General features: G+C 47.9%; 1 protein-coding gene across 3 annotated transcripts; it reads right to left on the minus strand.

Annotated features, from left to right (window-relative positions):
* Window positions 1-120: 120 nt before the first annotated feature.
* TADA3 (transcriptional adaptor 3) lies at window positions 121-12,002 on the minus strand. Of its 3 annotated transcripts, none has more exons than XM_071212216.1 (10): window positions 11,921-12,002; window positions 11,241-11,298; window positions 10,369-10,601; window positions 8,609-8,859; window positions 8,379-8,484; window positions 6,984-7,125; window positions 6,778-6,881; window positions 5,231-5,340; window positions 4,286-4,471; window positions 121-659 (listed from the first exon to the last, which is right to left on the minus strand). In XM_071212216.1, the coding sequence occupies exons 3-10, from the start codon at window positions 10,573-10,575 to the stop codon at window positions 467-469; spliced, it is 1,299 nt and encodes a 432-aa protein (XP_071068317.1). In that variant the 5' UTR covers window positions 10,576-10,601; window positions 11,241-11,298; window positions 11,921-12,002; the 3' UTR covers window positions 121-466. The 3 variants fall into 3 exon arrangements, with proteins under 3 accessions (XP_071068317.1, XP_058144228.1, XP_023442937.2); XM_058288245.2 differs by lacking the exon at window positions 11,921-12,002 and adding an exon at window positions 11,643-11,767; XM_023587169.3 differs by lacking the exons at window positions 11,241-11,298; window positions 11,921-12,002 and adding an exon at window positions 11,643-11,734.
* Window positions 12,003-12,027: the final 25 nt, after the last annotated feature.

The raw sequence follows: 12,027 nt of genomic DNA on the forward strand, positions 1-12,027 counted from the left end.
ATAAATAACATGGGTGAGTGGTCTCACAGGCTGAGGGCCACCAGGCGTGCCCTACTGAACCTTTGCCACCCACACCAGTTCCTTTCTACCCCACAATAACAGACACTCAAAGACTCTGGGTGCTTTTTAAAAAACCACAGCAGTCACTTTAATCTTAAGTTTGCACTTTACAAAACCACAAGGGAGAACTCCTTGACGGGGAGAGAATGTTGGGGGATGGGTAGAGTGGGGGATGGCGTAAAAGGGGAAGAGGAAGGCCCAGAAAAGATGTCCCCTTCATTGGGGACCTGTGTCCTGGCTATACAGAGCTGGGCCCAAAGACCCTGGGAAGAGCCACAGCCTCTAAAGACTTGCTATTTGAAAGGCCAGCCAAAGGCTGTGGCTTCCGGCAGCCCAAGGCCAGAAGCAGGCCTCACTTCCCTCCCTCCTGGAGGCAAGGGCAGGCAGCCTGAGGCAAGGGTGCAGGCTACCCGTCCAGCAGCTTCAGGATGCTCTCACGCTCCTTCAGAGTCTTCCAGGCTTGGTCCTTCTCCTTCTTGGTGGGGGTCCGCTTCTTCTGCCGGGCTGCCATGATCTTGCGGAAGGCATCCATGACCTCGTTGTCTGCCATGCGAACCCGCTGCCTCAGCTCCTGCCGGCTCACCTCCTCCTTCGCCAGCCTGTGGGGGCCAGAGGATGAGATACCATGTCAGCCCATCTCCAAAGTGCAGCCCCTCCCTCTTCCACACTGAGCCCACGCACCACCCCACTGGCACTCCTGTGGACCATGTCATAAAATTATTTCCAAAAAGCAGTTATTGGCGGCAGACTTGGCCCAGTGGTTAGGGCGTCCGTCTACCACATGGGAGGTCTGTGGTTTAAACCCCGGGCCTCCTTGACCCATGTGGAGCTGGCCCACACGCAGTGCTGATGTGCACAAGGAGTGCCGTGCCTTGTAGGGGTGTCCCCCGTGTAGGGGAGCCCCACGCGCAAGGAGTGCGCCCCATAAGGAGAGCCGCCCAGCGCGAAAGAAAGTGCAGTCTGCCCAGGAACGGCGCCGCACACATGGAGAACTGACACAACAAGATGATGCAACAAAAAGAAACACAGATTCCCATGCCGCTGACAACAGAAGCAGATGAAGACAACGACGCAGCAAACAGACACAGAGAACAGACAACCGGGGTGGGGGGGGGGGGAGAGAAAGAAATAAATCTTAAAACAAAACAAAACAAAACAAAACAAAAAAGCAGTTATTGAATCATACTTAGATGGCACTTTCTAGATGCTGAGCCCTATTTTAAGCTCTTTAAAAAATATTTTCTGGGAAGCGGATTTGGCCCAAAGGATAGGGCGTTCATCTACCACATGGAAGGTCCACGGTTCAAACCCTGGGCCTCTTTGACCCGTGTGGAGCTGGCCCATGTGCAGTGCTGATGTGTGCAAGGAGTGCTGTGCCACGCAGGGGTATCCCCTGTGTAGGGGAGCCCCACGCGCAAGAAATGTGCCCCATAAGGAGAGCCGCCCGGTGCGAAAGAAAAAGTGCAGCCTGCCCAAGAATGGCACAAAGAGCGGATGCAACAAAAAGACACACAGATTTCCGGTGCCACTGATAAGGATAGAAGCTGTCACAGAAGAACACACAGTGAATGGACAGAGAGAGCAGACAACCTGCGGGGGGCGGGGAGGGGAGAGAAATAAAATAAAAAAAAGAAATAAATCTTAAAAAAAAAAATTTGTGTGTTTAATCCTCATAACAACCCTGTAAGGTAGATACTATTATTCTTAAATTATCAGTTAGGAAAAACCAAGGCTCAAGATCCCACCAGTGAGTGGAAGAGCTGAACCAAGGCAGGCCAGCCCCAAACTCTGTTTTTAAATGATATTCTCTAAGAGGTGTTCTGGTACCAGCAGAAGACCTGTTTATTTCAAGCATCCCAATTCCAGAACAACCTAAAGGTCTAGGCAGCTCTAAGGCCTACAGGAGGTTGGTGAGAATGCCAAACCAAGTCCGTTTAAATAGGATCTGCCCTATAAATTCCATTAAATTGTGGAGCTGGAAGGTCACTCTAACCTAAACTTGTTCATTTTTCAAGAAGGGAAGCTGCTGCTTGGGCAGAAGGTACCTTGCTTAAGTCCCTACAACTGAGCTGAGGGCTGTGCACTGGCCTTCTGATAGCCCTGAGCTACTTCTTTTAAAAAATTTTTGTGGTAACATCTATACAACTAAACATTTCCCATTTTAACCACTTTCATGTGTACAATTTGGTGTGTCAGTTACGTTCACAACACTGCACAACCAACATCAGCATCTATCACCAAAACTTCCTGCCCATTATTTTATTTGCCCATACCCACATCCCTCTCTTATTCTCTGTGAGCTTCACCTGTATTTTCCTCTTCTCTCCCGTGAAATGGTACACGGAAAGACTAGAAAGAGGCTTTGGATTTAGCCTTGGGGTCAAGTCTCATCTTGTCTGTTTACTGCCTTTGTGACCTTCAGGCTTCTCGGGGCCTTTATTGCCTCATCTTGTTAACAGGAATATTACCACTTATTCCCTGGATTGTTGTTGAGATTGAATGGTGTACATAAAGCCCCTGGCACATGAGAGGTATTTAGTACACATTAGTCTCTCTGATCCTTAAATATCATAGCAGCTTGTCAGTCAGTAACCAGCTCTCCTTTTAATGGTGTACAACTTTATCGATCATCTACTGGTAGACTCCAAGTCCTTTGCACTGCCTCTCTCCTAGGGCCCTTGTCTGGGGGCTGAGACTGTAAGAGTTGGACAGATGAAAGTGCCCTGTTTTCCTGGGGTTTTCATTGCTCCTGAAGAGCCAGGGAGCTTAGTTGGGTTGCTTCTCTATCTCCCTAGTGAAAAAGACAGCTATTACCAGGGTCTCCCTCCAAATGTTGCTTATATCCTTATAAGTAACAAGGCAGTGCTAGATGGATAAGGAGTCAGTATAATATGAATAGTACTGCTACTGATTCCCTAAAGATCTGATCCTAAAACACTGGTCAATTGCTGGTGCTGGGTGAGCCAATAAAAATCACAGATGTCCAACAAATCTCTGACAATGGATAAATCTAGGTGGAGAGTCTTTTGGTGTTTATTGTACTATTCTTTACAATTTTCCATGTTTGAAATTTTTTATAATAAAACTTTGAAGGGAAAAGAAAATAAGCATGAAAATAACTTAAAAAATAAATCGCAAGCCAACCCTGATCAAGATAGTGGAATGAGAAGCTTCAGTGTCCCGGCACAGAAGTTCTGACCAACCAGCAAGAACTGGTAGGAACATCTTTCTCAAAGCACCAGAGAACAGTTAAAAGACTGCAGGGCAAGTACTGAATCAAGAAAATGGCCAATTAAAGGGGTGAGATCTGGAGAGCGAATGTGGCTCAAGTGGTAAAGTGCCTGCTTCCCACAAGAGGACCCGGGTTTGGTTCCCAGTGCCTCCTAAAAATAAAAAAACACAAACAAGCAAACAAACAAAATAACTCAGGGGAACTAATTGTTCCACAATTGAAATAAAAAAAGATAAACGTTAAAGATAATAAGAAATGGCATACATGTTAATGCACAGGATCTAAGAATGTTGGAAAAAAGGCTCAAAAGGACATTACTGGGATATAAGAAAAAACTGGAATACAGAATGTAAATTTTATGTTTTTTTTTTTTAAAAGATATATTTATTTATTTTCCCCCTCTCCCGGTTGTCTGTTCTCTGTGTCTATTCGCTGCGTCTTGTTTCTTTGTCTGCTTCTGTTGTCGTCAGCAGCACGGGTAAATTTTATGTTAATGTTAAATTTCCTGAACTTGATAACCGCATTTAAGGTGATTATGTAAGTGAATATCCTTGTTCTTAGGAACTATACACTGAAGTGTTGTGTTCACCAAGTGTGATGTGTGCAACATGCTCTCAAATAGATAGATAGAATGATATGGCAATAGTGGCAAAATGTTAAAATTGTTAGATCTAGGGAGATGGAGGTATACTGAAGTTCTTTGTATGTTTTTGGGTATTTTTGGTAACTTGTCTAAGTTCAAAATTATTTCAAAATTTAAAGAGTAAAAAAAAACCCCAAAACCAAAAACAACAAAAATCAATCACGATGCCTGATCCCTTGTCTGCAGAATAGAATGTTCGAGACTAATACCAATTCGGGTGGTCCCTGGACAGCCTGGTGATTTTAAGGCCCAGCCAGGTTTGGGCAGCCTTTCAGGAACCTGGCCAGCGACTAGGAATGGCCAAGGCCTCCCCAGCCGCCCCAGGGACCGTACATCACGCTCTCACCCACCTCAGCAGGTCGTGTTTCTTGGTGCGGTTGTGAGCGCTCAGCGCCTTCAGCTCAGCCTGACGCTTGCGCAGCTCAGCAAGCACCTCATCCTCTGAGTCCTCCGCAGGGCGGTCCTCAGACTCCAGGAGGCCCTGGGCGATCAGCTCCTCCTTGATGCGGCTCTCCAGGGATTTGGTGTGCGGCACACTGCAGGGGGGGCTGCCCCCTCAGACTCCAGGGAACAGGCCCCTCGGCCCGAGGAGTCCACCGCAGAGTTCCCAGGGTATCCTGACGTCAGTGAACACCCCCCTTTCTCTCCCCCCACCCCCAGTATCTATCAGATATAAAAACAGAGACAGACACAGCTGGTATCGTTTTGAAATATAAGTTATATCCATTATCAAAAAATCAGAAAATACAGAAAAACCCAGGAATATTACAACCCAGAGAATCACTGTTATTTTATCATTTATCATTATTATTGTTATATACTATACATGTTTATATATAGTCCAAGTTTTGTTTGGACTTGTTTTATCTTATTTCAGGTATTTTTTCCCCTTATTATGCACCTATTTAAATATATTTTAAGTAAAAATAGGATCATACTGTCTGATCAGTGCTTCAACTGACATTTCCCCCACTCTGTACTCTATTGTTGACATCTTTTCAAGTCAATTTCGTCTGTTTCTCTGATAGGATTAATGGTTGCAGGTTATTTCATCATATGGAGTTCCTATAGTTTAGCCGACTGAATAGGATGTTCAGTGTGAGCAGGGCTAGAAAGAGCCCTGCACCAAGTCTGTGTATGTAGGGATGCTGGGCAGTACTCACATTTGAGATTGCTATCGGCCTAGACTCAAACTGCCCTTCCCTCCTACTAACGAGGTCCTCCCCATGTCGAAATGGACGGAAGCCACCAGGAACAGGGGCTAGCATGTGGGTTGTAGGGAGGACACCACTTACCTGAAGGGCTTGTTTTGATTGCGGGGAGAGGTGCTGGCCCCATCAGCCCCCGATTCTTTCCCAGACATGTCAGGGATAGGAGAGTCCTCCATAGGGGAAATAATATTTTCCTGGAAGACCACAGAAATGGGGTTTGGGGAATAAAGAACTGTAGAGTGTCCATCCTCCTGCTCCTCTCCAACCTACATGGACAATCTTCCTAGACCAGAAATATCCTTTCATCTTTCTCATCCCACCTCCTTTGAGAAGCCTCTCTAAACTGACCCAGAATGCTTGGACCATTCTAGAAATATTTGTTTTTTCGTATTAACAAAAAAGGGAGCATAGAAGCAGTGACAGTAATCAACAACGGTAACGAGAACAGCTAAGGTCTGTTAGGTACTTGCAATGCATAGGGCACCATGCTAAGTATGCTAAGGCAGAGGGTACTAGTGTCCAAATGTCTTCCTCTCCTTTCTCCCATAGTAGCTGGGCTTATGGCTGCCCAGTGACACATTTCCCAGCCTCCCCGGCAGGCAGGTGTAGTCATGTGACAAACACTCTCCAGTGGAAAATGACCAAAAGAGATAAGACCCACAGCCAATCATGGCCTATAAAGCTTCCCTCACATACTCCACAGTGCTCTTTTTCTGTGGTCTTGAAGTGGCCACCACGCCCAGAGTGACCTTGGAAGTCACATATTTAAGATAGCAAAACCAGTCAGCTGGGGTCCTCATCTGTCTGATGGTGGGGAACAAAGTCCTCCCCCCACCCCCTACCTCAGGCAACCTATTACATGTGTACCCAGACTGTTAAAAGAGAAAGAAAGAAACTTCAGTTGTGTTTAAGCCAGAAGCAGCAGCTCAGTGAGGTGAAGGGATTTGCCTAAGGTCAGCCAGTGGGTGCAAAGAAAGGTGCCCTGAACTTGGGGTTTGAATCCTGCTTCTATTAATAAGCTGCGTGGCCTCAGGCAAATAGTTTCCTTTTTTGAGCCTCAATATTTTCCTATGTAACACGGCTGTTATTGTCTCCAGTGAGAGGATGTGTGGAAAGCCCTTTGCACAGGGCTCAGCTCTCAGCTAACATTCAGCAAAAGTAACTGTAGAATAGTGGCTACCTTCGGGGGAGGTTAATTAATTAATTAAAAAAATAAATGGGAAATGGATGTTGGTTCAAGCAGTTGGGTGCCCGCCTACCACATGGGAGGTCCCCCGTTCAGTCCCTGATGCCTCCTACAGAAGACAAGAAGACAGCGAGCTGACGTGATGGGCTGGCATGGCGAACTGATGCAACAAGATGACGCTACAAGATGACACGACAAGGAAGCACAATGAGAGACACAACAAACAGGATGAAGAGGTGGCTCAGCTGATAAGGACCACATAGGAGGTCCTGGTTTTGGTTCCTGATGCCTCCTAAAAAGAAGATGAGCACACAAGGAACAGACACAGAAAGCAGACAGCGAGTACAAACAATGAGAGGGGCTAGAAATAGACAGCTAGATGGATATACAAACAACATTAGAACACTAAGTAAACGAAGTTCCTACTTCGGGCGGGGGTGCTCACCTCCACCAGGGCCTGCAGGAGACGCTGCGTCAGGGCACCAAAGGGGCAGCCATCCTCTGGCTGCTCATGCTGGGCCTCTGACTTCTTCAGCAGAGCATCAACATCTGGGATAGGCAGAAAAGCCAAGGGTAGGCAACTGAAGTTTTGGGAAGTGTCTATGGCCCTCAAGGCCTGGCCTGGGGTGGAGAGGGAGATGATGGGCTTACCTTTAGTGTCCAGTTCTGTCAGTGGCCCCATGAGGCCTTTCTTCTTGTCAGCCATGGCTGCTGCCCTGGCGCCATCCTTCTGCTCCTCCAGAAGGTCCTCCTGAGCCCAGCGCTGGGAGTAGTGCTTCCCCAAGGGTGGGATCTGTGGGAGACACCCCACCTAGGTGTGTTTTACCAAGGGGTGGTAAAACAATGGCCAGCCATGCCTGGTGTATGTGTCCTTGGGCACTGCCAGTTAGCTCTTTATTCATTCATTCTTCTCCCCAGTACAGAGCATATGACCGAGGCCTGGTCTAGGTATTGGCAAGGAGAGACAAAGGAGATGAAAACTCCACACTGACAGTCCAGGCAGAAGATAGTCCCATAAACAACTAGAACACACAGAGAAGCTGATATGGAACAATTTCCAAAATATAAGATACAGAATGGTGTATGTACCTGGACCATCTCTGGTCATAGCTGCCACCTCTAGAGAGAACTAGGATGAGGGATGAGAGAGAATTAGTTTTTGTACTGCTTGACTATCACTCTTTTTAGGGGGTGCTCTTTCAAATAAGTTTAAAATAAACAACATTCAGAGAAGTGAAGTGATAGAGGTATATCAAAGTGTTGTGGCAGCAGAAGGAAAGACTAACTGCTGCTGGGGAATCTGAAAAGGGATTCTGGTAGAGGAAACACGAGATAGGGCCTTGATGGATGAGTCAGTTTGCCAAGTGGGGGAGAGCTTGTGCAGAGGCCCAGAGACCTGCAAGCGTCCTGTGTGAACCTGTAGCAAGGGTAAGATACTTGGTGGGGCTGGTAAATGCAGCAATGAAGAAGGGGGTGGCTGAGGAAACTGGAGAGGGGAGCTGGGGCCATGCCAAGGACTGAGAGGCTTGGACTCAGGCCTGTGGGAAACAGGAGCAGGGAAGGCATGAAGCCGTGGGTGTGTCATGAACACGTTGATTATGATAGTTAACCTAGGGGAGATTTCCCCACTGACCATTTTTCTGTATTTTCCACATTTTCCTCAATGGAGTTTTGTTTTTGTCATAAAAAAAAAAATTCATATGTAAGTATTTTTAAACCAAAAAGGAAGGTCCCTCTGGAGGCTTCCAAGGTATAAGAGTATTTAAGAGGTTGTTTGGGTAAAAGCTGATGAAGGTTTGAACCAAAGCAGAGAAGATGGGGATGAGGGGACAAGGAAGGACTTTACTGAAATAGGTATGTGGTGACCATTTGGAAGAGGCAGAGAGGAGGCATATGCAAGAAGGCTAAGAGTTTGAGCACGGTCTGGGCGGGTTAATGGGGCCAAGAGGAGGCTGGGCAGGATTGGGGAGGGAAGCTAATACTTGGCTTTGGTAGCTCTGATTCTGAAGAACTTCTCAGCCCTTCTGTATTCTGCCAGGTTTCTACCTTGTAATGTTCAGCCTCATCTTCTGGGGGTTTCAGTAACTCCTCTAGCGTGCGTACCTCCTCACTGGTGATATCAGCACAGTAGGGCTCCACCGAAGCCCAGAATCTGCAGGGAGAAACAAATCCTGAGTGGCTGTCCCCCCACTCCATTAGTCTCAGCTGTGGGCCCCTCCACAGCCCTTAGTCCCAGACCGCAAGGCTACCACCCTCCATGTTCGACAACTCAGAACCTGTTGGGGGCGTCATTCTTGGGGATCCGTGGCACATCAATAGGGTCATCAGTGAATTCATATTCCTGAATCTTGGGCTGAAGGTTTTTGGATTTGGGCCGCCCGGGGCCAGGACCTGGCCCATGTCCTGCCTTCGCTTCCAGTTTCTGCTTCTTGGGCTTCCCGTGCTTGGGGGGAGCTCCAAGCTCATGGTCTCGACCCAGTTTCAGTAATCGTCGGTCACCTTTCTTATCCTGCCAGTCTGTGAGGATCTGAAAACAGAGACAGTCACTAAGGGGGAGAAGGGAAGACACAGGATCACTCTTTCCCCTAATGAATAAATTAGGATCTAGAAACCAAGGAGCCTTCAAGATCTTTTCCCTTTTTTTTTTAAGATCTATTTTATTTATTTATTTCCCCCTCCCACACTGTTTACGTTCGCTGTCTGCTCTCTGTGTCCATTCATGGTGTTTTCTCTGTGTCTGCTCTTCTTCTCCAGGAGGCACTGGAAACTGAACCTGGGACCTCCCATGTGGTAGGTGGGAGCTCAATCACTTGAACTACATCCGCTTCCCCCCACTCTCTTTTTATTTATCAAATTCCTCATCCTTCAAAATGCAGTTCCTTTTCTATGTACCTATCTCACAGGACTTTAAACATTTCTCATCATTAAATTCACTTCTTGCTACTCTGATTGATTCTTCTCTGTATCACCCAAGTCAATCACACAGTGTTTAGTAGAGGAGTCAAATAAAAGACCATATGAGGTATGTTAACTAGTGGTAACTTTTTGGTGAACACAAGCAAGCCCTCTAACAAACTTTCACTTCAGATGTTACCACAACTGGGAATTCTTTTCTACATCAGGTATTCCACTTCTTAAATGCTCAAATATAACTCTGACTATGCTGTAGCTCTGCCTAAAAATCTTCAGGGGATTCCTAGGGGCCACAAGTTAATTCTATTCATCTTTTGAGGTCCCAGTTGAAATAGCATCCCCTATCCTCTCTGAGTCTCTGGCAGTTCCTTCCTCCTCCAATAGGCCCAATTATGTTGTTTGGTCATACTGGAATGAACAGAACACCCTGTCTCCAGGTTACAAGCTACAGGAGATCAGGAAGCTCATCTTAACTGTCTTTGTTCCCCAGGATCTGATATAGCACCTGACACACAGGAGTCAGGGGATATATATGCAGTAAATAAAAACAATCACAGTTATCACTCAACAACAATTGGAATGCATGCTAAGTGTTAAGCACTAGGCTGAACCAAAACTTTCCTCTTTTAACCCTCAGGAAACCTCTGGGTTAGGTTCTACTTTCAGACCATTTTGCAGATGGGAAACTTGATGCTCAGACACATTCAGTCACATAGCTAGGAAGCAACAACACTAGCAAGTGCTTAGGCCAGGATTCATAACCAGGTCTCCCTGTTCCAGTTCCTCTACTACTCCTAACCATAACACCACATTAATTGGTACTTGTCTGACCTCCCCTTCCTTTAGTTGGCAAGGGTCTTACCTCCTCCTCTTATGCCTAGCACATAGTGGGAGGTCAGTAAAGGTCAATAAACGCTTAACAAATTAGAATTCTTGTGATTTATTGGGATCATGCATATTCCTGCATATTTTACATGTCACTTTGGGCCTTTCTCTCCATAAGCCCCTATACCCCAGGCCTCAGCAGATGGGGCTAACTCAATGACCCATCACATATCTTCTTACAGTCTACCCATAGTGATGTCTCTTCTCCCTGACAAGGTCCAGCAAGTGGGGTTATCACCTGGGTTTCAGCTTCTAGCACCCGCAGGCGCCGGCTGGCAGAGGACAGCAGGGTCTCAAGCTCCAGCTGCAGGGTATCCAGCTCCTCAATGCCGATGCCATCATCCTCAGAGCGGGCCAGCACTGCCGTGTAGCGGGGACAGACCTTCAGGTGGTCCACAGACTTGAAGTCATGGAACTGCAAGGGGCAGTCCTTCAGCTCACTCATGGCCCAGGATAAGGCACCCTGCAGAGCTAGAGAGCAAAGGGCCGTTGATGGGGGACAATGCCCAAGGCCTCCTCAAGGAGGAAGCCAGGTTTCAGTACCCTTAACTGACAATGTTAATGGCAAAGTCCCTACTCAGCGCATCTACTGTATGCCAAGCTAGGTACAGGGTACTTTACAAGTTTATCTTGAATTTTTCAACCAACCCTACGAGCAGGGATCATTGGCATGGAGAGGGAAGCTGAGACTCTGTAAAGCTGGGTGCACCGAAGGTTTCAGAGATACAATTTGAACCTGGCCCGTCTTGAGTCTGTGCCTCTAACTCCCATGATACACTATGCTCTTTCTGATGCTCTTCCCTTCTGTCCCACTTCTGGGTTCTACTAAATCCGAGTTCCAGTTCCAAGCACTCCAGTCTTACAGGGTTCGCCGTGCCTCCCAAGCTCTCTCCTTGTCCTATCCTCCCTACCTTTTCCCCCTCCAGCTCAGAAGCCAGAAAGACCTGAGTTCAAGTTCAGTCTTTACTTATGTGACCCTAAACATCATTTAACCGTCCCGAATCTCGTTTTTTTCACCTGTTAAAATGGGAGTCTGTTTTTCCACCTGTAAAATGGAGATAATAAAGTCCGTTTCCCCGTCTGTGAAATGGGTATACCAACAGTACCTACCTCCCCGGGATGTTCTGAGGATTAAGAGATGATGCCCGTCAAGAGCTCAGCTCAGTGCCTGGCACAGAAGAAGAGGGACTGCTATAATGACTGGTCCAACCCGTGGGTCACTCCAATGCTCCGCCTTCAAGGCCCGCCCCGTCCTCTAGGGACGCCCTAGCGCGGCCCCCGCCCCTCTACCTCCTCACTGCAGCCTCCTACCGGCCCCAGGCGGCGGGAGGGGGCGGGGAGTTCCGGTTGGTCGGAGCAACCGCCCCGGAATTGGCGGTGGGCCGGCCCCCTGCAGCCAGCGCGGGGGTGGAGAGACTGCCCAGGCGAACCCACTGTGGCTCGCGTGGAAGGGGGTGCGGTGAGGACCGCCAGTGAACCCACGGCGTGTGGGGTCGTACGCCTCGAACATACCCCGGTGAACAGCGGGGCTGGGGGGCGGGGCTCGGTGGCCTGGATCTCGGTGTCCGGCTGCAGTTAGCCTCGCCGAGCCCCGAGGGCTGCAGGTAGGAGGGGCCCGAAAAAAAAAATGGGGACGCAGAACCGGAAGGAACCAAAGGCTCCTCTGCCTGGACCTGTCCTAATATGGTGTCCAACCTGAGGCGGGGCAGTACCATTACATGCCTATGGGGGAAAGCGGCGCGGTGAGGCGACCAGAAGGCCAAAGGCACGAGCGAGAGATGCATAGATACCTGGAGACGGTTGAGTAGCAATATGCAACTTCCAGCGTGTAAAACTATCAAGATAATAAGCGGGAAAATTTCCCGAGGGTCCACGTCTTCCTAGGCTCCTCATACCC

The sequence above is a fragment of the Dasypus novemcinctus genome, chromosome 26 (genome assembly GCF_030445035.2).
Source record: "Dasypus novemcinctus isolate mDasNov1 chromosome 26, mDasNov1.1.hap2, whole genome shotgun sequence".
Classification (NCBI taxonomy): Eukaryota; Metazoa; Chordata; class Mammalia; order Cingulata; family Dasypodidae; genus Dasypus; species Dasypus novemcinctus.